The sequence below is a fragment of the Pinus tabuliformis genome, chromosome 4_2 (assembly GCF_031772625.1).
Source record: "Pinus tabuliformis cultivar Carrire ecotype Pingquan chromosome 4_2, CPIR1, whole genome shotgun sequence".
NCBI lineage: Eukaryota > Viridiplantae > Streptophyta > Pinopsida > Pinales > Pinaceae > Pinus > Pinus tabuliformis.
This window is the reverse complement of record NC_142304.1, coordinates 960,422,622-960,448,041: the sequence shown is the minus strand read 5'-3', so window position 1 is coordinate 960,448,041 and position 25,420 is coordinate 960,422,622. Positions and strand designations below refer to the sequence as shown.

The 25,420-nt window shown below is 40.0% G+C and overlaps 3 protein-coding genes across 3 annotated transcripts; all 3 read left to right on the top strand.

Annotated features, from left to right (window-relative positions):
• The first annotated feature begins 5,283 nt into the window (after nucleotides 1-5,283).
• LOC149172841 (uncharacterized) lies at nucleotides 5,284-8,580 on the top strand. The gene is made up of 2 exons (XM_089426488.1): nucleotides 5,284-6,647; nucleotides 6,963-8,580. The coding sequence occupies exons 1-2, from the start codon at nucleotides 5,284-5,286 to the stop codon at nucleotides 8,578-8,580; spliced, it is 2,982 nt and encodes a 993-aa protein (XP_089282614.1).
• A 4,487-nt stretch (nucleotides 8,581-13,067) lies between these two features.
• On the top strand, nucleotides 13,068-15,014 carry LOC149172840 (uncharacterized). Its single transcript, XM_089426487.1, has 2 exons — nucleotides 13,068-13,750; nucleotides 13,926-15,014. The coding sequence occupies exons 1-2, from the start codon at nucleotides 13,142-13,144 to the stop codon at nucleotides 15,012-15,014; spliced, it is 1,698 nt and encodes a 565-aa protein (XP_089282613.1). The 5' UTR covers nucleotides 13,068-13,141.
• Nucleotides 15,015-15,887: 873 nt separating this feature from the next.
• LOC149172839 (trans-Golgi network-localized SYP41-interacting protein 1-like) lies at nucleotides 15,888-17,913 on the top strand. Its single transcript, XM_089426486.1, has 2 exons — nucleotides 15,888-16,259; nucleotides 16,344-17,913. Exons 1-2 carry the CDS (start codon nucleotides 15,888-15,890, stop codon nucleotides 17,382-17,384), a joined length of 1,413 nt encoding a protein of 470 aa, XP_089282612.1. The 3' UTR covers nucleotides 17,385-17,913.
• Nucleotides 17,914-25,420: the final 7,507 nt, after the last annotated feature.

Below are 25,420 nucleotides of genomic sequence, written 5' to 3'. Positions count from 1 at the left end.
AGCAAAACAGCGCGAGTCAAGTGTGATTTTTTATTTTCTTTCCGCTTGTGAGAGGCTAATCGAGTTAACAATTTAACGAAGTATGATCTTTTATTTTCTTTCCTCTTTTGAGAGGAGAATCAAGTTAAGAGTGTAAGGTGTAACTACCAATTTTCTTCACCTTTTATTATTTTTGTTTACTAATTTATTTAAAGTATATATTGAAAAAAATTCCCCGGATGCGAGTGTTAGAGCGGTCATAAATGGCCCTGATGGCAAGTGTAATTACCGCGTACTGCATGCAGCAGAGCGGCGGGGCTCCCCAGATCTTCACCTCAGGTAATATGAATGTTCAGCGTTACGATGACAACGGTGGTGTCTGCGCATTTATGGTTTACATGGTTCAAGGCATGGCGAGGATGGTTATATTCCTCACCACCCAGCTCTTCCTTTTCACGATGTGTTCCAATTACTCTGGTTCTGAATTCTGGTTTGCGAACTCTCCTGGAAGCAAGAGAGTTCTCCTCCTCAGAGGCACGCCTTGCATGTTTCAAACACGACTCAGGGGTAAGCAGAACACTTATCCTTCTCTGGTTCACGCATTTCGCTTGTTTATTACGCTCTTTGTTGGTTCTGTGGTTTCTGTTGCCCTTTTCCTGCAATTCATCATGGGTCGACGAGGGGGCAGGAAGAGACCCAGAGGTAATCTTGGTGAAGGCTCTCGGCTCTCTCCCAGCAGCTCCGATAACCCTGATCACTCCCCTGCTAGTCCCCCTCCACCTCAGGCTAATGTACAGCCCACTAGCTCTGTTCGTCGGCCTCTCCCTAACAATGCCTTTTAGACCACCCATTTTAAATTCCAAAGTAACCTCAACCGACCTCTGGTCTCTACCCACATCACCTTAATTATCTCTGAGGAAGAAAATCACATCCATCCTTTGGCTTGCATCGCGCCGAAACCCTCTCAGAGCAGTGAGCAGCCTCTGACCTTGGACAGTCCGGAGAAAGCATTGGTGGATCAAACAGGCAACATTGAGAGCCCGAGAATCACTCTGCCCCATGTCGATACTCTCCCTGCTGAAGGGGTTGAAGCTATGAATGATTCCAACCGCCCAATTTTAATCCTTGAGGACGATAAGGCCGGCGATGAAGTTCTGGGGGTGGCTTGTGAACGTCCAGCAGACGAGAAGACCTCTAGCGGAAGCAAGGAATATTAAGCACACGCAGCACCGTTCGGTATCTTTTTGTTTTTTGTCTGTCAAGTAGACGACTCTTTTCAGGTTTCTTTGATAAAACACATGGCTTATCTCAGTCAGCTTGAAGTTTTTGCTCAGTTTCAGGGCAGAAGCAATGCTTTACAGGCAGACTTGCAATGGCTTCTCGCTTCTATGCTCTCGTGCACAACCTCTCTCATCTTCTGGTCTTTATCTGAAATGTTTTTCTGTAATGAAGTCTTTTGTAGCACCTATGCTCAGAATCCTTACATTCTGAGGTGAACTTGCTGTGTACAGAGGCCTCATGACTCTTCTGAGGTCTCGCTTATATGTAAAAATATTTTTGTTTTCAGTTAATAGATAATAGTTTTTGCCGAGAAAAAAATATATATATTGAAAAAAATTATTTCAAATTAATATTTTTTTTTTTTGTTATTAATACTTTTTTTAGGTCAAACATCAATTTCAGATGAGTAAAAATATATCCCCATCCTTTTTGTTATGATATTGCTATGTATTTCAATATATATATATATATATATATATATATATATTGCGAGTGGTTCATGAACACTTTTGGTCAACGAGTGACCCTACGTCCACTGGAAAAATATGGGCAATCTAGGCTGGACTGACGTCCAATGGAAAAATCTGGGCAATCTCGGCTGGCCCTACGTCCAATAGAAAAATCTGGGCAATCTGGGCTGGCCCTACGTCCACTTGAAAAATATGGGCAATCTGGGTTGGCCCTATGTCCACCAGAATTTCCAGAAAATTCTTGATTCTATGACCACCTTCGGTCAATGGGTGGCCCTACGTCCACTGGAAAAATCTGGGTCTGGGTTGGCTTGGCCCTACTTCCACTTGAAAAATAGGGGCAATCTGGGCTGGCCCTATGTCCACCAGAATTTCCAAAAAAATCTTGATCCTGTGACCACCTTTGGTCAACGGATGGCCCTACGTCCACTGGAAAAATCTGGGTCCGGGCTGGCCCTACGTCCATTGGAAAAATCTGGGCAATCTGGGTAGGGGTTGGCCCTACATCCACTGGAAAAATCTGGGCAATCTGGGCTGGCCCTATGTCCACTAGAAAAATCTAGGCAATCTCGGCTGGCCCTACGTCCACTGTGGGCTGGCCCTATGTCAATTGGAAAAATCTAGGCAATCTGGGCTGGTCCTACATCCACCAAAATTTCCAGAAAATTCTGGGCTGCTTTCGAGAATTGATCCTGTAACCACCTTCAACCTGACCCCAAAAAGCTTTCGGGAATTGATCGTGTGACCTCCCATCTGGCGAGGCCCCAACTTGACCGATTGAGCTAACCGTTGGGACTTCAAAACTATTATATTATATATATATATATATATATATATATATATATATGAAATTCTTTTTTTGGTTTTTAAGGGCTTCCATACTTGAGTGTCACTTCTCAGTAGCAAACGCTCAAATATGCTAATTCTCTGAACTAAAACAATTACATTAATAATTTTATTGATAATTTATTTGTTATGTTTTTTTAAAGTTGTTTTGTAATATAGCTATAAGTTTGACTTTAATTTTTTTTTTTTATGTTGTTTTGTAATATAGTTATAAGTTTATTTTTTGGTTTGAAAAATTAAATAGTTATTTATAACTTAAATTTAAAAAAATAAAGTATTAATGATGGGATTTAATGTTTGTTTCTGTTTTTTTCTTCTACTGATAAACAGAGGTATTTGAATCTCTGATCTTTCTCAGTTTTCACAAAACTCATATTATTTTAATCACCAATTCAACTACCAATAAAAGAAACATAAAAAAAAATATTATTAAAAAATAAATTAATATATTTTACTAAATATTAAATATAAATTTTATAAAATATATAATAAATTACCCCTATATTGTAATAATAATAAGCCACCATGGAAAATCAGATAGGGTCCCTACAACATGAATGGTGGGGACCGTGAGTACAGGGCTTGGTTAGGGTTTCTGTAACCCTGCAGACGCTGGTAACTCGCTCTGTTTACCTTAACCTTTGCACATCCTCCGTCATCTACCCTACCGTTCCTGTCGCCGTCCGGTTTCTCGACACTCGGGGGTTCACGTTATCCTGAAGCTGTTTAACGCTTTCACTATCCGGGATCATGACTTTCGGGGGTCTTTTCGTTTACCTGTTGTTGTTTATCGCTTACCACAGCGGCGGTTTCTCTTCAACTGCTACATGTCGTTTTCGCTGGGATTCACTGCACCGCAAAGCGCTCACGGTTCCGAGGAGCTGTTAACTATGGAGGACCTGGAGACCGTGGACTACTCTGCTGACCCCTTGGAAGGGGTTTCCATCTGGCGAACCCCCAATGCCAGCTCAGAAGGTATGTTTTTCGATGATTTCTCTGGGGTTTACACTCAGTACTCGCATGGTGAATCTTCCAGATCCCTGCCGGTGGTCCTCCCGGATGAACCCCCCACCTGGCCGGCTCTCTCGACGCCCCCCCACTCTCCGGCGACCCTGGGGTTTGTTGCTGGCAGCCTAAACCCTACCCTAGGGTTAACCCCTCAGACTGTCGGTTCATCTCACCGCCATCCCCTCAACCCTAACCTGGTTCTTGCCTCATCCGGTCCCGTGGGTTACCTTGGTCCCTCGTCAGGCAGTTTTTCTTCCGTTCCCCCGCTCTCGGGCCCCATTTCCGGTTTCTCTCACGTTTCTCCTGCTGGTATCCCTGCAACCTTTCAACCTTCGGCACCAGCTCATTTCCCTCCACCGGCTTCTAGCATTCCGCGGAACCCTATCCCCCCCGGCGGCCCTAGAAGGAAAACTAAGTGTTTCAAATCTAGAGAAGTTGATTATTTTCTCAGACTGGAAGAGGACATTCAGTGGGGCGAAGCGATGGATTTTGCGGACCGGGTTTTGGTCGGGCGCATCAGGGGTCGCAACTATATGGCGCCACGCTTGAAGGTTTGGGCTACTGATATTTGGGGGCACCATTTGGTTGATACCCCGTTTGTGCAGACATTTGTGAGGGGATGGTTTGCACTTAGGTTCGCGCGTGCCGATCACACTAACTGGGTTCTGTCCTCACATTGGCACTTTGACCACGCGCCTGTGCTCCTCAAGCGATGGACACCCTTATTTGATCCTGAGACAGAGCAGATTGGGGTTGGTCCTATCTGGATTCGACTACCTGGACTCCCTCTTCAATACTGGTCTGAAGAAATTTTCAAGCGCATAGGCAATGCACTCGGAACTTATATGGGCTATGACAAGTCCTATCTACAGACGGGCATGATGGCTTATGCCAGGATTCTCATATACATGGATACTCGGGGAGGACTTTATGAGTACATAACTATACAGTGGAGAGACTCGGCGCGAAGGCAGATCATTGACTATGAGGGCATCCCATATCGCTGCCGCAGATGCCACAAGGTAGGGCATCTCTACAGAGACTGCCCGCTTCTAAGGAAAGCACAAAGGAATGAGCAAGAAGAGGTCGCTGATATCAACCGGTCGACACCTCTGGATCAGCATCCGGTTCAGCCTCCTGAGACTCATCAGCGCTCACCAGGGGAAGATGCACCTCAGGATGGACCTGGACCTGCAAGTATAGAGACTGCTGCACCTCCCCCGGCACCGCCATCGTCCTCAGAGGCTCAGGAGCACACACTGACCCCTCCGACGGACACAGCGGTTACGGGTATGACATCTCCTCCTAACTCTTTGACATCTTATGCATCTTGCATTTCATCGGTCTCTGCACACTCTGTTCCCTCTATTACATTAATTTCTCTCACTCACGCTCATTCATCACTCACTTGTTCGATCCCGCCCCCTCCTCCCTTGGCTCCCCCCCCTCTGATTACTTCGACCTCAGCACTATCCAAGCCATCTCCCCGATATTCCCTTCGTCCTCGGATCAAAGACAGAGGACCGGATGTTATTGGTCTTGACCCTGTTAGTCCCCCCACCTCCCACAAGACCACTCGTGGTCGTCCATCCCGTATCACTAAAGCAAGGCAGACTGCGGATGAGGAGGTCGCCCTTGGGCGACAGCACACCATTTTTGGGGCCCTTAGAGCGAAGGATGGCCCTCCCCCTCCTTCCTCATGAAAATCCTCTCTTACAACTGTAGAGGGTTTGCTAGTTCAGCCAAAAAACTAGCACTCAGGAGGTTGTTAACCTCGGATCGTCTGGATATTATTTTTCTACAGGAGACCCTCTGCCAAGCGGACCACCTCATTCGCTCTCTTTCTACTTGGCTCCCGAATTGGACTTTCCATGCACTTGATGCATCAGGCAGATCTGGGGGCCTGGCTATTGGGGTCTGTAACAAGACTATGGACATCTGCAATTTTTGGGGAGGTAAGGGGTTCATAGGCCTCGACATACATGAACATACTCTCGAAAGGGATCTTCGCATTATAAATGTCTATGGACCCTGTTCTGATCGACTTACTTTCTGGAGATCCCTTCTTGAAAGGGGGCTCTTTCAAGCTGATAACATTATTTTGGGGGGGGACCTTAATTTCTCCCTGGGCTATTGTGAATCCTGGGGGCATATGGCCCAAGTGGATACTCTCTCTGATTCCATCTCCTCCCTCCTGGAGGACCACCACTGGGTTGACATACCCTCTGCTAGACTTCAGTATACCTGGACAAATAATAGGAGTGGAGATCAGAGTTTGGCCAGAAGACTCGACCGCTTCCTCATTAAAGAACGGTTATACAATGATCTACCCAGAGCTCGACAATGGGTAGGATCGGGTGGCTTATCGGATCACAGACCTATCTTTCTGGAGGTAGATGGCCTCACTCGCAAAATTAAGAGCCCCTTCAAATTCAATGCTGCATGGCTACAAGATCCATCATACATTCAGCTGGTCCATGAATACTGGCAAAACAACCCAATCCGGGAAGAAGAGGATCTGTCTACTGGCTTTGTCAGGAAGTTAACTGAACTCAAGCTGATTACTAAAAAGTGGGCACATCAGAAGAGGATCCAGGATAACCACACTCTCATGGAGGCCGAAAGGATCATCACTGAGTATGAAAACTCTTCATCAGGAACTTTCAACTCCCCGGAGAGTAAGGAGCAGTATAACCATCTGCTTGCTAAACGATCTCAAATATTGAAGGAAAGAGAAGAGAGCATGAGATTGAGAAGCAGGGCTATTTGGCTCACTGAGGGAGACAATAACACAAAGTTCTATCATAAATTTGCCAATGGTCGGAAAGCCATCAATACTATATGGGAATTAAAGGATGAGCATGGCCTCACCATCTCCAATCAGCAGAATTTGGCCAAGCTGGCTACCGAACACTTTAGAGGTATCTATAAGGCGCTTGGGAATGTTAATATACTGGAGATCATGAGAGTGGCTGAGATTTTTCCCAGATATGTGGACCAGGACAATTTGGAAGAGATTCTGAAGGAGGTGACCATGGATGAGCTGGAAGCAACTCTGAAATGGTTTAAAAAGGACAAAAGCCCTGGTCCAGACGGATGGACCATTGAATTCTACATCTCTTTCTTTGACATTCTGGGCCAAGATTTATTGAGTATAGTGGAGGATAGCAGAAAAAGAGGTTGGATATCATCAGCCATCAAATCCACTTTCATCGCCCTCATTCCTAAGACTGATGATCCGACCTCCTTTGATGATTTCCGACCCATCTCACTCTGTAACTGCCTTTACAAGATTATTGCCAAGATTATAGCAAACCGTCTCAAGCCCATCCTCTCTCAGCATATATCATCAGAACAGTTTGCATTCCTTCACCACAGGCAAATCCATGAAGCCATAGCTACAGCACAGGAGCTCATGCATACTCTACAAATCAAGAAGCAGAAAGGCATGATTCTCAAAGTAGACCTCTCTAAGGCATTTGACAGAACAAACTGGTTGTACCTTAGATTGCTGCTCACTCATCTTGGTTTCCCATATGATTTTATCAAATGGATGATGAGCTGCATCACTGATGTTACTTATAGTGTCCTCCTCAATGGAGAAGCTACCCCCTTCTTCACTGCTGAGAGAGGGCTCAGGCAGGGATGCCCTCTCTCACCGTTGCTCTTCCTCCTGATTATGGAAGGGCTGAGTAGGATAATCTCATCCACCAGAGATCGACACCTAATCACAGGAATCAAGATAGTGGATAATTTCTTCCTTACTCATCTCTTATTCGTTGATGATATTCTCATCTTCCTTAATGGCAGTATTGGTGACTCCTCCGCTCTTCATAACTCCTTCCTACTTTTCCAGCAGGCCACGGGGATGCAGATTAACAATAACAAATCCACTATTACATCAGTTGGATGCTCGGCACATGAAATCAACTATGCCTCACAGCGATTCCCATTTGTCACCATGGAATTATCGGATGGAATTAAGTATCTGGGGTTTAGATTGAAGCCATCGGGCTATAAAATTGCAGACTGGTTATGGCTCATCTCCAAAGTAGAGAAGAGGCTTCAAGTTTGGTACCACAAATATCTTTCGAGAGCCGGAAGACTTGTTCTCATTAAAGCGGTCATTGAGGCTACACCTGTGTACTGGATGGCCCTGGCTTGGATACCAAGGGGCATACTAAACCGACTCCAGAGCATATGCTGCAGATTCCTTTGGAAAGGGCAACAGCCAGGGCGCATTTTTGCATGGGTAAAATGGGAGACCATTACTAAGCCTAAGAGCTGGGGAGGATGGGGCATTAAGAGACTGGCTATCTTCTCAAAAGCTCTGGCAGCCAAACTCGGATGGAGTTTACTCACTGCAGACAGTCTCTGGACCAGGGTGGCTTATTCCAAGTACATTAAGCCAATGCCCATATTAGATTGGTTCTGTACCAGACATGGACACAATTATCACTTCTCCAACATCTGGAAAGCTGTCATTGATTCAATTCCCCTATTGCGAGAAGGCATCACTTGGCGGATCAAAGAAGGGAATGCAGTTCGTATTGGAGTGGACCCTTGGGTTGGATGCGGGAATGCCCACAGACTGCCGGCTGATCTTATTCGCTATCTCCATGACAGAGGAATCATATTTATCAAACACATTGGTGACCAAGCTAATTCCTCATTCCTCCAGCAGGCTTGGTTATCTGCCAGAACTCTAAATCTGCCTCACCAATGGTTTGATGATTGGAAGGATTATACTTCTGCTCTCACTCAAGCAAATATCAGACTTATGGAGGGACCAGATGAGATTATCTGGGCACATGCTAAACATGGTGTGTACTCTCCCAAGCTGGGATACCTCAAGCTTATGGAGCCACATAAACCACCTGACATCCTTCCCACTTGGAAGTCGATATGGAAACTCAAGGTTGCGCCCAGGACAAGACTACTGATGTGGAATATCATCTTTGATAAGATTCCCACAGGTTCTAATCTCATGAAATGATCCTTCTATGGACCATTTCGCTGTCATCTTTGTCTTAATGCTGAGGAGAGCACAGAGCACTTGTTTCTAACTTGCAGCTCGACCATTATCTTCTGGCAGTCCATATCATCACATATCCCGCAGCTGAAGCAATGGCATGGGAACACCCTACAGGAGGCTTGGTCTAACTGGTGCTTAGAGCATACAGGCAAGGCCAAGAACCTACCTCTGCTAATTTGTTGGGCTATATGGATAGCTCGTAACCAATCCATCTTCCAATTGAAGATGCCACACTGGCCTTCGATCATACTTCACACTGTGGCAGATTACAATTTATTACCTGAAGAGGACCCTGCCACTGCACCTAGAACTCTCACTCCTATCCCCATTGATAACACAAAGCCCTGGGCTTTTTTTGATGGCTCAGCCCAAGATGATGGGTGCGGGGGGGGCGCCATACTTCACCTAAACGACAGACACCGCTACAAGATTCAAATTAACCTTGGCAGAGGCACAAACAACTTCGCAGAACTCATCACAGCCAAGCATATCATTCATTTTGCTATCCTAAAACAATGCAGACACTTACAGATTTTTGGTGACTCCAAAGTTGTTTGCAATTGGCTCAATAATGCATCTCATTGTCATGCATTTGCTTTAAGACATATTCTTGATGAAGCTAAGAGATTGATTACGTCATTTGAATCTTTTGTCTGTCATCACATCTACAGGGAACAGAACACCACTGCAGATCAGCTCTCCAAAGAGGCAGCGCACAGAATAGGGGAGGGCTGGTGGATCCAGGAGGAAAACGATGACACCTTTTATCAGTACTATCATCGGCCATTTGATGAACAATTGGAATGATGGACTATAAGCCCATATACATATGCAGATATTTTTTCTTTTTCAGTATGTAGATACAGCAGAACAGTACATCTTTTTGTTTATATTACAGTTTATAATGCTCTCTGCGAAGAGCCAAGCACAAATTTTGAACATAGAACTGACTTATTTTCATGCTCCCTACGTGGAGACTTTTATATATAGCAGCTACAAATGAACTCGACAGGCATAAGCCTGCTTTTGAATATGCTTCGGCATCTGCAAAATGTAATTTTCTTCTTTAATGAAAATTACGACTTTTTCCCAGAAGAAAAAAAATAATAATAAGCCACTATTAGATTATATCTATATCTATATATGGTATAACTGAGATCATCATTTATCTATATATATATATGATTTCAAGTGTAAATATGTTATAATATATTATTATATATCCTAGATGTGAAAAAACGCAAATGCCAAAGACCTCCGGAATCTGTCATTACATTATATCTATATAGTTGTATAACTGAGATCTATCATTTAATTATTTATATATATATACACGATAGTGTAAATATGTTATAATATATTATTATATATATATAACCAAAATGCTAAAAAACGGAAATGCCAAAGACCTCTGGAATCTGTTTTTTCTATAATATATAACAAGTATATGAATGAATGTCAGATACTGATATTTTAAAACTTCAGTTTTTATTAATTCTAATCTAAATGGCCAAAAGAAGATAATGTATATTAACTGGTACGTGGCAAAACACAAACGCGAAGCGGCTCTCCGATCAGTTTTGCCTGTACATATATGGGAAGAACAAATCATTATAAAACTTTTAGGACAACAATAAGAAAACGATTACATAGCGAGTATATAAATTAATGTGGTAGCAAATTGTGCGAGTCAGTTTCCACAAGGTTTGCTTTTTTTAATTTGAGGCGAGAATAAACCACGATCCTTATTATTCTTAATGCGTAACATATAGCTTAGAGTCATTTTAATTCTGGATATATCAGCTGTCAAGTATATTTTAATGTTAAGTGTATGTTTAATTTAATTTTTAGTTTAGATTAAGCCAGGTAATTGTTGAAAGGAATTAATTTTTTTAATTTAAATTTATTTAATTTTTCTGTAATTAAATTTTTATATTTAATAAATTTAAAATTAAAATCGATTTAATTTTTAATAATTATTATTTTATTTTATTTATTTTTATTTTAATGTCATTTTTTTTGAGTTAATGTATTTACATAAGAAAATTTTACTATATTTTTTTTATATTGAATTGTAGAGCAATGTGCACTGTATAATGTATTAAGTGTGATGCTTCTTATTAATTATTGGTGGCATTAAATATATGAATTCCATATTAAGAATTCAATAAATTAATAATTAATTTTTTTCACTTTCTTTCTTTTTTGTTTCTTTGTATATATAGAGTTGACCTTAAAATATTTTATTTAAGAGAGATATTGAAATATTTTATGTAGAATCAATATTATTTTTTTTAATATAAAAAATTATATTATCAAGTAAGTTAATATATTTTACTAAATATTTTTTAAATGTTAAATATCAAATTTATATTTAACTTCAGACAAGAACAAGTTTGATGGATGTAAGAGGTATCAAGTCCAATGGATCTAAGTTGATACTCTTGCATTCCAAATTAATTTCCTCCATTTTTTAAATAGTCTTCATGGTAACTCTTTTTGGCTTTTGTAGAGCTCCTTTAGCATTCATTGAAATGTTATTATAGTTAGAAGGTTATTTATCAAATTTAATATCATAGCTATTTTAGTCTTGTCAATGCTTATTGGTTATTTCTCATTTCATATCTATGATATCTTTGTCTTATTTCCACCTTATTATAGGTAATGGTTATTTCCACCTTATTATAGGTAATGGTTTTTTCTTCACTGAAATAGAGAATATTGTAGTTGAGATCTAGGAATGGAGTGTATCACACTGCTGTTATTTATGATCATGGTTGTATTGGGAAAATTAAGGTCATTTTAACACTATTATTTAAAGTTTATTGCTCCTTAATTTTATGATCTTGTGCTTCTCAATTTTTCCATCTACATAACCCACTCTTCCTTTATGCTTATTCAGGTTAATTTCATTTTTGCGGGTGGATATTGCATCTGAAAGGAAAGTTTATGCCGAGCCATTTTGTGAAATTCTCTCAACTCTTGCTGGAGTTGTTCTAGTGCAGGAAAAGAATATTAATTTTTTTTAAGAAAGTAGATATGTGCACATGAAATTAATGCCTTCGGTGTTTTTTGTTGCTAGCAAAACATGCACAATTGGAACACATCGAAGTAGACCATATGTGTAGTCGTCCAACATATATGTTGTTACTGGTAGATGAGATGATAAAGGAAATTTTAGAAAGGTGATGAACGAAAAACGGGTGAAGAAGGAAATGGGACATAACACAATCGAGATTAAGAATGAGGTGCATACATTCAACACACATGAATGTTCTTAATTAGATAGTGTGATTGATATAGAGGATTTTGGCATAAGTATGGGCTTGGTTATAGTTTGAACTGTGAGTGAAAATGCCAGTGAGATGTTTGCATATGCACATGGTACTCAACATGAAAAGATTATTAGGTATTATTGGTTACTTACGTTTGAACATTGAAAAGTAATTCATGTGAAAATATCATTCGAAGATTTATTTTTGCTTATCAAATTATACTCAAGTTGAAACTTTCCCCCACATTTTAATATGTATATTTGAAAACAATTGTGTACATAGATCTAGCTCTTGAAATGTCATTAACTGTCTATGGAAGAGAATAAGAGGTTGATACACTTAAAGAACAAATGATTCTTGATTAGGATCCAATTCTATGCAATGGTGTGATTTATGGGGCACATTCAATAACAAATCCATTTGTCTTCTGTTGCACTTCGTTGTTTTCGATGTTGTGAGAATAATTGCAGTGCTAGCACTTCGATTTTTTTTTATACTCTGAACCTGAGCACGTTTATGTGTTATATTACAATGTACCATGTTTCTATTATTAAATCAATTTTAGACTTGATTTTTTATAACTTTTGTGCTACAATGAGAATTTGGCTCAATATTTAAAGAATAATATCAAGCGGGTCAGTGTATGATCTCTTGGTCCTTTATGTTGGTGCTAAATCAAACTCTACAAATTTAACAGACCCCATGAATAATTTCATTACTGTCTAAGTAATTACGCCGTAAGGCGTTCCCTCTGAGATCAATTCCCCTCTCTGCTTATCTGTCATCTTATAAGCCACACGATTATATGTTAGACGATTGCAAAAATTTCAGCCATTGATCGTTGATTCAAAAGGGTTGCCCAAAAGATTTGGGCGTTTCATTTGGTATCGAATAGTTTCATCTTCTCCAAATATCAAGGGTTTGAGATAGGCGTACGAGATACGAGGCATACTGTATTTTGAAAAATTTTCTCCGTTAATTATTTTCTCTGAGTCTGAGTACTTGTAGCAGAAGGCATGAATTCTCAAGGAAAGTGTTCGCTGGAATCGGTGGATTATGCATTCCTTGGTAGGATATTAGATTGGGCTGGGCTTTTCACGCAGGCAAGAATTCATAATCGGCGCTGCAAGCGGTGGATTATGCATTCCTCGGCAGGACATTAAATTTGGGACGATGTGTTATCTGGGCAAAATGCTTCAGATCCAGGGAAGACACCCAATTCTGAGCCAGGTGATATAGTATTACCAATGTTATCAGACACCAGTGATAATTTGAAGTCCTGTAGTGCTGTGGAGACAGAAATTGCCATGGGAGAGCAGTCTGGGGGTGCAGAGAATAATAATTTGGTAGTTGATCAGTCTGGGGGTGCACAGAATATTAATTTGGTAGTTGATCAGCGTGGGGGTGCAGAGAATATTAATTTGGTGGTTGATCAGTCTGGGGGAGCAGAGAATATTAATTTGGTAGTTGATGGTCTTTCCAGGGATGACAGTTGTCCCTCTAGGCCTGATGGTTCAATTGTGTCTGCTTCATGGGAAGAGGAGGAAGGTTCCAAAGGTAGAGAAGTGCTGGTAGAGCAGGGATTGGAAGCTTATGTAGCCGTACATAGTTCTCCTTCAAGCTTCACCAATGATATGGACTCTCCTTCCTTACAAGGGGAATCAACTAGTGTTTATGTTGTTAGAGATCTTGCACCTGAACACAGTGGTATAGGGAATTCACTTTCTGAATTGGGAAAAGATGAAGATAGCATGCCATACAGAGATCCTAAATTGCAAGAGCAAGTACACGCTCTGGAGAGCACCGATGTTGAGCTTGCAATTCTTGAGTTTGATAATGCAAATGAATTAGAACAGGTAAATCTAAATTTTTCTGAAGGCTCTTAAGAGAGCCAAAAAGCTCATTTGGAGGACAAAGTTGGTGCAGGGGATGAAATAAACTCGTTTGCTGTTTTGATTTTCTTATATATTCGGCACTGAGGATGTCTTTATTCATTTATAAGCTCACCTTGTTTTGGTTAGGGTTTTGCAGGAAGTCAGGTCTCCAGTTCTGGACTTGAAAAATGATGAACATGGAGAGCTACGGGGAGCTGGACAGTGTAGTGAGGATATACCTGTTGCATTTTTAAAAAATTGCAGTTCACAGCCTTCTCATGTTGATACCCTACATCACTTCAAAGGTGACAAGAACAGGAATATGAGCATGGACGAGTCCTTTGTGGATGCGCTTGACCATCTGACGGAAAGTAGAAGTGCAAGTCTGGAAGAGTCTAGTTTTCTTCTGAAGGGTAATTTTCTTGAGAAGGAAGGTCAGTTATCAAAACTTTATGCATGCGGTGAAGAAGCTGAAAAACCCGCTTCACTACTTGTAGAACAAGAGCAATTGAGACAGATGGCTCATGACTTGGAACAGGAGAAATTAGAAATGGCAAATACCTGGGATGACTTGAGATCCCAGCTGCAAAGCAAAACCCTGGAAATTACACAACAGAATCTTCATGATTCCATTGAACAGAAAGGTACACTTGCAGTTGCCAGTGATTCTGAGACAAAAGTGACTTACATTGAAGACTTGGAAAAAGCAACTGGTTTGTTGGAAGAGAAACCCCAGATATCTCAAACAGATGTGGAACATTTGACAAAGAATGGGAATCAATGTCCACTTGATTTTGAGACTCTGCGACAGAAATTAGAGGATCTTGAAGCAGAGAAAGCAGCCGCTTTTTCTAAAATCAAGGAAGCTGAACAAAATGTACGAGTGGAATCAGTGGGTGAAATCAAAGAAGGTAAGGCTTGTCTTGAAGTTGAAGTTGAAAGATTTATCAAGAGAGCCAAGGACAGAGAAGAAAATTATATTGAAATGTTAGAAAAACTCAGAACTCAAGAACAAAGTCTCAACGATGAAAATCACAATCTTTTAACGAAGCTTGATGAGCATGCAAAGAATATGGCAAAGGCAGAACAAGAAAATCAGCTTGTAAGAAATGAATTGGCTGAAATGAGACCTGTTCTAGATGAAGCTATTAAAGCTAAAGAAAAGATTACAAGAGATTTGAATGTTATAAGCTGGAGACATGTTCTACAATGGTTGAAAAAGAACAACTTGAGACAGAAGCTATGAGAACAAGGCAGCTGACTAATGAACTTAATGGTCAAATATCTCAACTTAGTGATGAAATGCATGAAATAAAGGCTGAAAAGGTTAAAGCGATGAATGATCTTGATGAATTCAAGGTCTTGGTCAAAAAATTAGAAAATGAGAGAGCAGAGCTATCTGAAGATCTTCATGTAGTGAGAGCTGAGCTGGAGCAAATGAAAAAAGAAGCTGATTTCCACCAAAAACATGAAGAAGAAAGGAATCGATTCTCTGAGGAGAATGCCAAAATTTCTGCAGAGCTATATGATTGCAAGGAATATTTATCAAGGAGGCAAGATGAAAAATCAGAACGTGATAAGAAATTGAGAGATATGGTACTTGAGCTTCATAAAGCTACATCAGAAAATATGAATTTTGCAAGCAATGTGTGCAAGCATAGACATATGTTAACAGAGGTAGAGGGTGAATTCTTTCTACCTATCCCTGAGGCAAGATGCGACTCAGCTTTGTTGCAGATTCAAACAGAACCATTGCATGGAGAGTATACTGACCAAGAAACATCATTGGGTGTTCAGAAAACTGATTGTCAAAATTCAACAGTTCATAAGGCAGAAAACATTGAGGAAACCATTCAACCATCTAAATCTATTAATGAATCAGAAATTTCAAATATTGATTTGCAGCTTGCTACTGCTGTGAGTTTTACAGTAAAAAGGCTTGCAAAATGTACAATCTTGCAGGTAATATTTGAATTCCATAGTTTAGAGATTTCAGAAATGTAGAATTCATTTGAAAAACTAAGGAGTTTCTGTGATGCAGGGGGAGAGAGATTCAGCTATACAACAACTTGCTATTATCCATGATCAGCTTAGAAAGTTGGTCTAGCAGCAAGAGAGGATGACTGAGCATAGTGAAGAGCTAGTTGATCGTCTGCGGCATGCAGAGTCCAGTGAAGTTGGAGAAGAAAACATGCAATCTTTTGTGGCATTGGACATCTTGGTCGCTGACTGTAGCAAGTTCATGAAACATTTGCAGAAAGCATTGGATGAAAGATCACAGTTTGAACCCACTATAAGAGAACTTGAGTCTGTTTTGTTTTCAAAGGACCAAGATATTCAAGATATGAATGTTAAGTTAGTTGAGCTATCTCAGAAATGTGCCCAACTTGAAGAGATTAGTGGTAAGTGCACAGTACTGGATGAAAAATGCACTGAAATGGCTTTTCAAGCAGCCCAAAATGAAAATGAAAGAGATTCCTTACATTTGGAGGTAGATTCCCTTAGAAAATCTCTTTCAAAAAAGGAAACATTAATGAAAGCTTCTTCAGAATTTTATTCTGACTTGAAACACTAGTTTGACACTACCATAGAGAAGTTAATAGCTGCCATTGAGGAAGTCATTCAAGATGAGACTTTGGCATCTGTTCCTTGCTCGGAGAGAATGTCTTATCTGGAGACAAGCCTCCTTTTTCTTATTGAGGAGTATAAGGTAGCTTTTTCACAAGTGAACCTGGTTCATAAATGCTTACTTGAGCTTGCTTCTAATTATGGAAACTTGTTGGAAGAAAAACCTACACTTTCTTTGGATGTGTTCCTCAAAGAAGTCTTCAGTTACAAAGAAAAGGAAGTAGACCAGTTAAATGAAGAAGTAAGCGTAATGAATTCAATTAAAACTCAGCATGAAGAAGAAATTAAGGAATTGAAGGACCGTTTATGTAAATTTGACGAGAATCTTAAAGAAATGAGCATGGATAACAGCAAAATGAGAACTGAGCTTGAGCAGACAGAAAGCAAATTGTCATCAGTGAGAGAAAAGCTTAGTCTGGCCATCGCTAAAGGAAAAGGATTGGTTCAGGAACGCAATACACTAAGACAATCATTAGTGGACAAGTCCAACGAGCTAGAAAAATGTTTGCAGGAATTGCAGAAGAAAAATGATACATTGCATGAAACTGAAATGAAAGCTTCTAAGCGTGTTAAAGCACTGGAATTAGAGCTAGAAGATATTCAGAATTCTGCAAGTGCTTTTCGGGAATCAGTTTCTAACAAGGACTCACTTCTTCAGAAAATTGAAAATGTCTTTGGGGAGATGAATTTGCCAGAGGCAATCCACTCCAAAGAAATAATTGATAAAGTTGAGTGGCTTGTAAAATCATCTCTTGGAGTAAATAACACTATGTCTGAAACAAGTGTGGATGATGACAAAACTGGGAAGAGTCATCTTGAAGATCTAAAAGAAGAGTACGAGGAACTACAAAATAAATACCGTAGTGTAGTTGAGCAGTCAGATATACTGGAGAAGACTTTGTTGGAAAGGAACCATCTTATTCAAAGATGGGAACAAATCCTTGAGAATGTTGATATGCCAAAATCTATGCGAAATACTGATCCATAATTTCAGATTGAATGGCTCAGCAGAGCACTAACGCAGGCCCAACAAGATGCAGCTTGTTTTAAGCATGAAATTGAGAATGCTCAAAGAATTGCTGACTTATCTGCCTTTGAAGTGGAGGACTCGAAGAGGAGAATAGAAAGCATAGAGGAAAATCTCTTGAAAGTAAACTATGAAAAACAGGAATATGTGAAAAGCCTCGAGGAGCTTAATTCTAAATTTGAATCTCTAAACGAGCAAGCAGTTCAAGATGCATCCCGGAAAGAGATTTTATGCAATGATCTTGTTGATCAACCTATGAGTGAGTCCCCTGTGGAATCAAGCATTGCTGATAGGAATTTAATTGCAGAAGACTGTATGAAGAGACTATTGGATATGGTTATTGAAACATTGAAAGATCAAGATCTACAGGAGCTATCTTTATTCTGCAATAATGGGGAGCATCTCGAAGGATGTATCAAGAAACTCATAGAAAAGCTAAATGAATTATCTGAAGAAGTTGAAAAGCTCAAGGAAAGTGGTGATGCAAAGATGATGGAGCTTCAGGGTCTTCAAGCTGCAATGACCACAAAAACTACAGAACTTGAGGAAATGAATAAAAAGCAAGAAGAAGTCTATTTAGCAGTGGCATCACATAGAATAGAGATAGAAAGTCATATACAACAAAATAGAATAATGGTTGAAGAGCTAGAGACAGTGAAAAAACAAAAGGATGCTTTACAGGTACGGCTCGAGGAGGCAGAAGAGAGATCATCAGTAATAAGGGAGAAACTGACTATGGCAGTGAAAAAGGGAAAAGGGTTAGCTCAACAACGAGAAAATTTGAAACAATCTCTGGATGAAAAAATAGTAGAACATGAGCAGCTAAAAACGGAGTTGCAATTACGTGACTCTGTGATTAATGAACAAAAGCAGAGAATCAGCGAGTTGTCAAGTGAGCTAGAGCGCTTTGAAAGTCTAGAAACAGATGTATTTTCCTTAAAAAGTCATTGTGCCGAGCTAGAGAAGAAGTTACTTGATAGCAACAATACAAGACAGAGTATAATGAAGACATTAAACACTATTGACCTATGTTACCAGAAACGAGAAACGGGAAACGGAACGGGAAACGAGAACGGTACGAGAAACGAAGTTTGGAGGTTTCACATATAAGAAACGAGGAGAGAGAAAAACACCATATTAAAGGTGAACAATATAAACAAAGCATTAATCATAAACCTGCAATGTTTTTTGCTCATGAAATTGTAAATTGCAAAATGCCAACTACAAAAAGGTTGAAACTGAGGCTGAATTGATACATTCCAAAAATCTGATGAATGATTTGAAAGGGAAAATATGTCATATGCATGATGAAATGTGCAAAGTCTCGCAGCACCTGTTTCAGGCTTCCATATACTTTTATCCAGGAACATATTAAAACCATTTCCACTGACCAGCAAGTACTGGTTATATCAGTATAAGCCATGAAGCCCCAATGTCAGAGGCAAAACAATATATAGAATTTTCACACATATAGATTGCCATTCAATTTAGGTGAAAAAACAAAGGAACCAGATATTTTCATAGAGATCAAGGAAGCAGTAGCAGAATTACAATACTGCCTCATGAATCATGTCTATTTACATCAATGGATTGTCATAGCAAAGCAAAGGGAAGTGGCATATCAACAAGAACGCGCCTTCATTTGAATAGGCAGCAGCGAAAAACATTTATAGACTGCTGCATCAAAAATCTTCCCTGATTGCTACCAAGCCTTTGGAATGCATATGAAAGTACACCGTGAATTTTGGCACAATTAGTTAAATTTCTGTCTGCATAGATGGAACACAGACTGCATCTTATTGGTCACGGGAAAAAAGAATGATTCTTGGACTATATTGCGAAGAATTCCAAGTTACACTGCAAATTCATTTAAGTGTAAAGAGGAATTCATTGAGGAATAATTAAAACGCACAGATTTACCTAAACCAATAAGATACTCATAAATTTCCCTTTAACACTCTCCTAGGCAATTGTTTTTTTTCACAAATGCAACCCGGAAAGGGATTTGCATAGAAGTACTCGACAGTTTTAGGAAATTCTCCAGGTTGTCGACTTGCTGGAGCTCCTGTTCTGTGGGCATGGATTTCTGTCACCTGTTGTTGAAATATTTCCCACTGCAGACTAAGGGCCGAAAAGAGTGATATGATCAAGCAGAATATATTGCTTAAGCAAGCAGCAGAAGCTAAAGACCAGGTTATTCTAAACATCCGGAATGAGGCAACTGACTTGTGGCACAGAGTACAGGTTTTAGAAGATGAAGTCATGGAGAAAGAAGGTCAAATTTCTATATTAAAGGGATCATTCTCTGAAGAGTATTGGTATTAACAAAGCATAAGAGCATGGATTCACCATCAGATTGGCCTTTTCTGTCAGGATGTTAGTAGGAAGAGAAGGAGATACTTGTTTTTGACCGCTTGGCAATGCAAGTTTCAGGTTCAAGCACCCCTCTTGATCCATATGGAACTGAACAGAGAACTGCTCATCCTCTGCAGATTGATTTATAGTCATAGTACAGTGCTTACAACAGGAGAATGACAAGACCGTATAGCAGAGAGTTCAAAATCCGCATACATGATACAACTTGGCAAGCATACAAGGATATTACGGGACTGAACACAGGGATAGCGCATTATGATATGAACAGTTGATCCCAGCGAACCTTACCTACCCAAATTTTGAGAGAATTATGTGGTCTAGACTCTAGAACGAGCATTCATAAAAGAAAACCAGAGATTGAAGTGTGTAGGTAGTACCTTTTGACAATGCTGTTGAAGATGCGGGCGTGAAGCTGCTTGGCTCTGAATTGTGCCTGGCTTGCATGTGAGTAGTGATGGGTTTGCTCTATTCTTCTGCTTAAATCCTTGAAAGAACATGAGCAACTGGAGTGGCAACTGGTGTTTTTCTTTAGCAACGCTCTCACAATACCCTGCGTTCTCAGCTAGTTCTTTCTTCAACTGCTCGCTCACAAATACTCTGGACTCTGGAGTTCTTATGTTTAATTTCCAGAAACTAACAGTCCAGCTCAGAAACTAACAGTCCAGCGCAGCAGACTAACAGTGAACTGCCAATTAAACTCTTTGTATGTGTAATCAATTGCTAATTAAACTTGATTTAACCCACGTTTGAAAAAATTAAATTTAATCTGAGTCTGAAAAAATAAATTTAACTGCACGTCTATCCAGAAACGGCCAGAAGAAACTGCAAGTCTATCCGGAAATGGCCAGAAGAAACTGTTTCGTTTCGCGGGAAACCGTTTCTTTCCAGTGAAAACGAAAACGGCCGTTGCAGACGGCGTTTCTAGTATGGTCCGGTTTCTCTCTAAGGTTTCTGCCAGAAACGGGGGACATCGTCCCGTTTCTGGTAACTAGGCTATTGACTTTACAGGTGAAGTTTTATACCAGGATCCGGTCAAGAAAATTGATTGGCTTGGTAAATCAGTGAATGAACTACAGCAAAAGATAGGTTTTGCTGAACAAGAAGCTACAAAATTCAAAGGAGAAGCTAACATACTAGCCACTAAGTTGGATAAGGTTTTTGAAAGGGTGCACTCCCTTGAGAGTGAGCTAGCAGATGCAGAAAACAAAATCTCAGCACTTTCAAATGCAAAAAAGGCAGTAGAAACAGAAAGTGACCATGAGATACAAAAAATCAAGGATGATCTGGCTGCACGCACTGAAGAGTTAAGAGAAGCTCATTCAAGGGCAGATGACCAGATTTCCAAATTGTTGAAACAACACGCTCAGTTGAAGCACTTAAAGGAAGAATATGGCTGCTTGCTCTCTCTTTTAGCACATGATTCTTCCAGGACGCAAGAGGTCTTGAGAAGTGTGGAGCTCTCTTTTCAAGATATATTAAGTCAACTTGATGCTTCAAAAGGGTTAGAGTTGCCTAGTATTGATCTTATGAGTGGATGGACTTATCCTAAAATTAAACAACCCAAGGAGGTAATGCCAGAGTGCCATTGATTGTTGAAATTGGTGTGATATATCATATAAAACCTGTTTTATAAAGTTTATTATTTTGTTTGTTGCGGGTTTTATCATATCACTTTAGAGTAACACTAGATGGGTTATGCTTCATGAACCTGCAGTCTGACCAAAATAAACTCCTTCATCCATAGGATTCACTATTCAGTAGTAGACCATTAAGGAAATGAGAGACATCCATAGATATGCAGAATACAAACGAGATTCAAAATATGCCCATAGTAATATTTAGAGGTCAACTATTACGATTGACAACTCTGCAATCTTTGTAGTTGGCCATGCCCTATTGGTTTTCGTCTAATACTTACCCATTAAATGTCCAGGTCAAGAAATTCTTTGATTTGAATATAGTTTTCAAAGGGGTGCCTACACGAGAATTGGTATACTTAACTTCAAATGATGCTTTATTTGGTGGATCTCTTGACCGACCAATATTAATGGACTAATGTTTGGATCTAACTATTAAAATACTTAGCTATGATCTGTCAAACTTGTAGTTAAATTAGAGCTCAAAACTAAAAACTGTTAGAAATTTCAGGGTCAGATATCAAAGGATTCTGACGCCATGTTAGAAATTAGCATATATCTTGCAGCGGAAGAATTTATACTTTTAGAATTTTATCTTCTGTCACCATTTAGAGAAAACTGTTACCATTGATTTACAGGAATTCACATATAGCAGAACAACATGAACTTGCTTTAATTTAATAATGCAGAATACGGAAGAGTACAATAGTGTGATGCTGTGCTATATGGCACTAATGACCCTCAAAATGATTTACAGCTCACAGGCCAACTCAGAACTTACAGCTCTAATATCCCTGTTACAATATGTAAGGCTTATAGAACCCTGCAATCATTTTTGCCTGTAAGGCCACTTATAGACACTTATATCCTACGTCAAATCTCAGAGCATATTATTCTAGGGTTTGGTCGTTTGAGTTTTCAAATCTTGATTTCAGTTTCTGTTCCAAATTCCAGCTTGATTGTGTGCTATGGTGGTTGCCCATGTTCTTCTTTTCTCTTTCCAGGTGGGCAGGTTTCTGGGATATTCAGCACCTTTTCCCACCCTCTGGTTTGGCCCCTGACATTATTAGGGCTTCACCATTCATATCCTGCTTGCTGGCAGTCTCAACCTTTGGTACTTCTTCTATATGCGCTGATGCCATCTATTGGCACTTATATTCTTATATTCACCCTTATGTTCTTCTTTTGCAGAGGACAATGCAGTTGCCAACTGACTTTTTTCTATTCGATGATCCCACCTAAAATGCAAACCAGATGATGATCTTCTGCCATCTGCACATTTGGCCTAGTGAGAATATGTAAATCTGACCAGCTCAATTATCTCATTCCAGGTATACCACAGGCCATATCTCAGTGTTCCTTATATATGACGTAGAATCTTCTTTTCCGCTCTCAAATGGCTTTTCAGAATCAGGCATCAACGTTCCTTTTATGTGACATAGAATTCTCTCTTCTGCCCTCAAATGGCTTGCTTTAGGATCATCCATATATCTTGAAACTACTTTTAACTGCATAATTGATGTTAGGTTGTGTTGTAAACTAAATCAGGCTTTTGACGAGCTGTCAGTGTAGTGTCCTATTGACAGGCTTACTTTTTTTCATCTGTGTTTAGCTTCCATAAGAATATCCTTAGGCATGCACTTTGTCATCTAAAACTTTTTCAATGGGTTTTATGCATGCCTTGTTTGAGATAAAAAAGGTTCTTTTAGGATTTTGCTAAACCTCCTTGCCCAAGTAGTAATGTAGAACTCCCATGTCCATCATGTTAAATATCTTCATCAAATTCTGCTTCATTGCCTTCTCGCAATTGCCTGTTATAATTAGATTATCCATGTACAGAGTTGCTAATAGCAATCAGTGTTCCATGGGGACGTGTTCCTTAGGGTGGGGGCTGCACCTCCCATGTTTTCCACCCTCCAGGGATAGGGGGTTGCTTGGGGAAATGTTTCCCCACATCCCCCTTTGGGGGAAACTCTGGGAAATGCATGGCAAAACATTTCCCTAGTGTGGGGGACACATTTTTTCAAAAGGGAGATGCCTGCCCCCCCTCCCCCTCCCCTCCAGATTTTTGGTCCATCAACCCATGATGTAATGGTCTAGGGTAATTTTTCCCTAGAATTTCTTAGGGCACTTGGGCTTCAACATATTTCTTCTTCTTGCACAATAGCTGAGTTCAATAGAATTAATACGTATTCAATAAAAGTTCAATAAACCCAATAGTGAATATATCATTCAACAAATCCACCAAACAATATAATCCAAGTTCCACAATATAGTTTCAATAGATCAGAGTAAATTCAACAATACAGAAGTACCCTAACCAGAAACATCAAATTATCCAAGTACAGTTTCCTAACAGCAAAAACCCTATGTGAGCTCTTGTCTGGACAAAATTCCTAAAGTGTCACCAAACCGTACTTATTTCCTGCCTCTGTATTGTCTTTGGAAAGCTCAGACCTCTTCCACAAATCTCAGACTTTTGCAACCGTAACCCTCTCTGCTGTGTACAGGTACTGATTCCTTTCCAGAACTTCAGATCTACCCAAAACAGGAAATAATTTGTTCTCCAAATGTCTCTGGTCCGCTCAGAATCTTTGCCTCAGGTAAGTTTCGGTGCCTCATACCTCTGTTTGAAAAGACCTCGGTTGCCTCAGGAACACATCACTTCTATCACAGAAGTCTTGGGTAACACAAACCCCACCGTGGCCCTGATGTTGTTTTAGAATGGAGGTCTTGGTCTACCTGTGCAGGTTTACTCTTGCTTTGGCATCCTCAAAAAATACACAAAATGATTTACTGTTCACCAAACTTCCCACTCAAATTGAATGTTTCAATATAACTTCGACCTGCTACAGACTGCCCTTATAAGATTTTTCAAGCCTCAGGACCTTCTTTCTGTTCAGGCCTCAACTTCCAGTAGTAACACCTACTGTTTAGGTGCTTTCCACAGAACTTAGATGCTGTTCAAAGGTTAATCACAGAGAGATCCACCCAGATTTTTCTTTCTTTGCCACCATACTATACTACTTCTCAGATAGAAGATACCCTGTTCTAGAACAAATAGAGAAAATAAAAAAAAGAACTAACTAGGGTGGAATTTTTCAGCACCAAAATTAGTATAGGAGAAGGGGTCTTGACTCTTAAAAGTTAAAACCCTCAGAGCTAAGCTCAAGAACACAAATGAATTGCTCTACAAAATCATGATGATCATTTGATCTCAACTTCTCTCTATTTATAGATTTCTCCACGGGCTTCAAGATGTGGGGGTTGTGGGTGCAACCCCTAATTTTGGGTTCTTTTGCTCCAGCCAATCCAACTTTTGCCCCAATTTGGGAAAAATTGGGTTTTTTACCCCTTTATCAAGGCTATAGCCTACTGGGTCAGATAGGCTATTTTGTCCCTCATCATCCCTTCAATTTGAAGAGGAAATTATAGTCCCTTCTACCCAAAATTGCTTGCACTCAAGCAATTGCAGATTTGGGTTCTGTAAACTTCATTTTCCTTCCCACGTGGTGTCCTCCTCTAGTAGACACATCCATCTAATAAGATATTCTGGGATTGTTCACCCTCTTAACTTCTTCTCTCGTACGATCATGATTGTTTCTGGAATCAATTCTAGTCATCCTGGAAAGACCATCAACTACCACACGATTATATGTTAGACGATTGCAACAATTTCAACCGTTGATCGTTGATTCAAAAGGGTTGCCCAAACGGTTTGGGCATTTCCTTTGGCATCAGATAGTTTCATCTTCTCGAAATATCAGGGGTTTGAGATAGGCGTACGGGATACGAGGCGTACTGTGTTTTGAAAATTTTTCTCCGTTAATTATTTTCTCTGAGTCTGAGTACTTGTAGCAGAAGGCATGAATTCTCAAGGAAAGGGTTCGCTGGAATTGGTGGATTATGCATTCCTTGGTAGGATATTAGATCAGGCTGGGCTTTTCACGTAGGCAGGAATTCATAATCGGCGCTGCAAGTGGT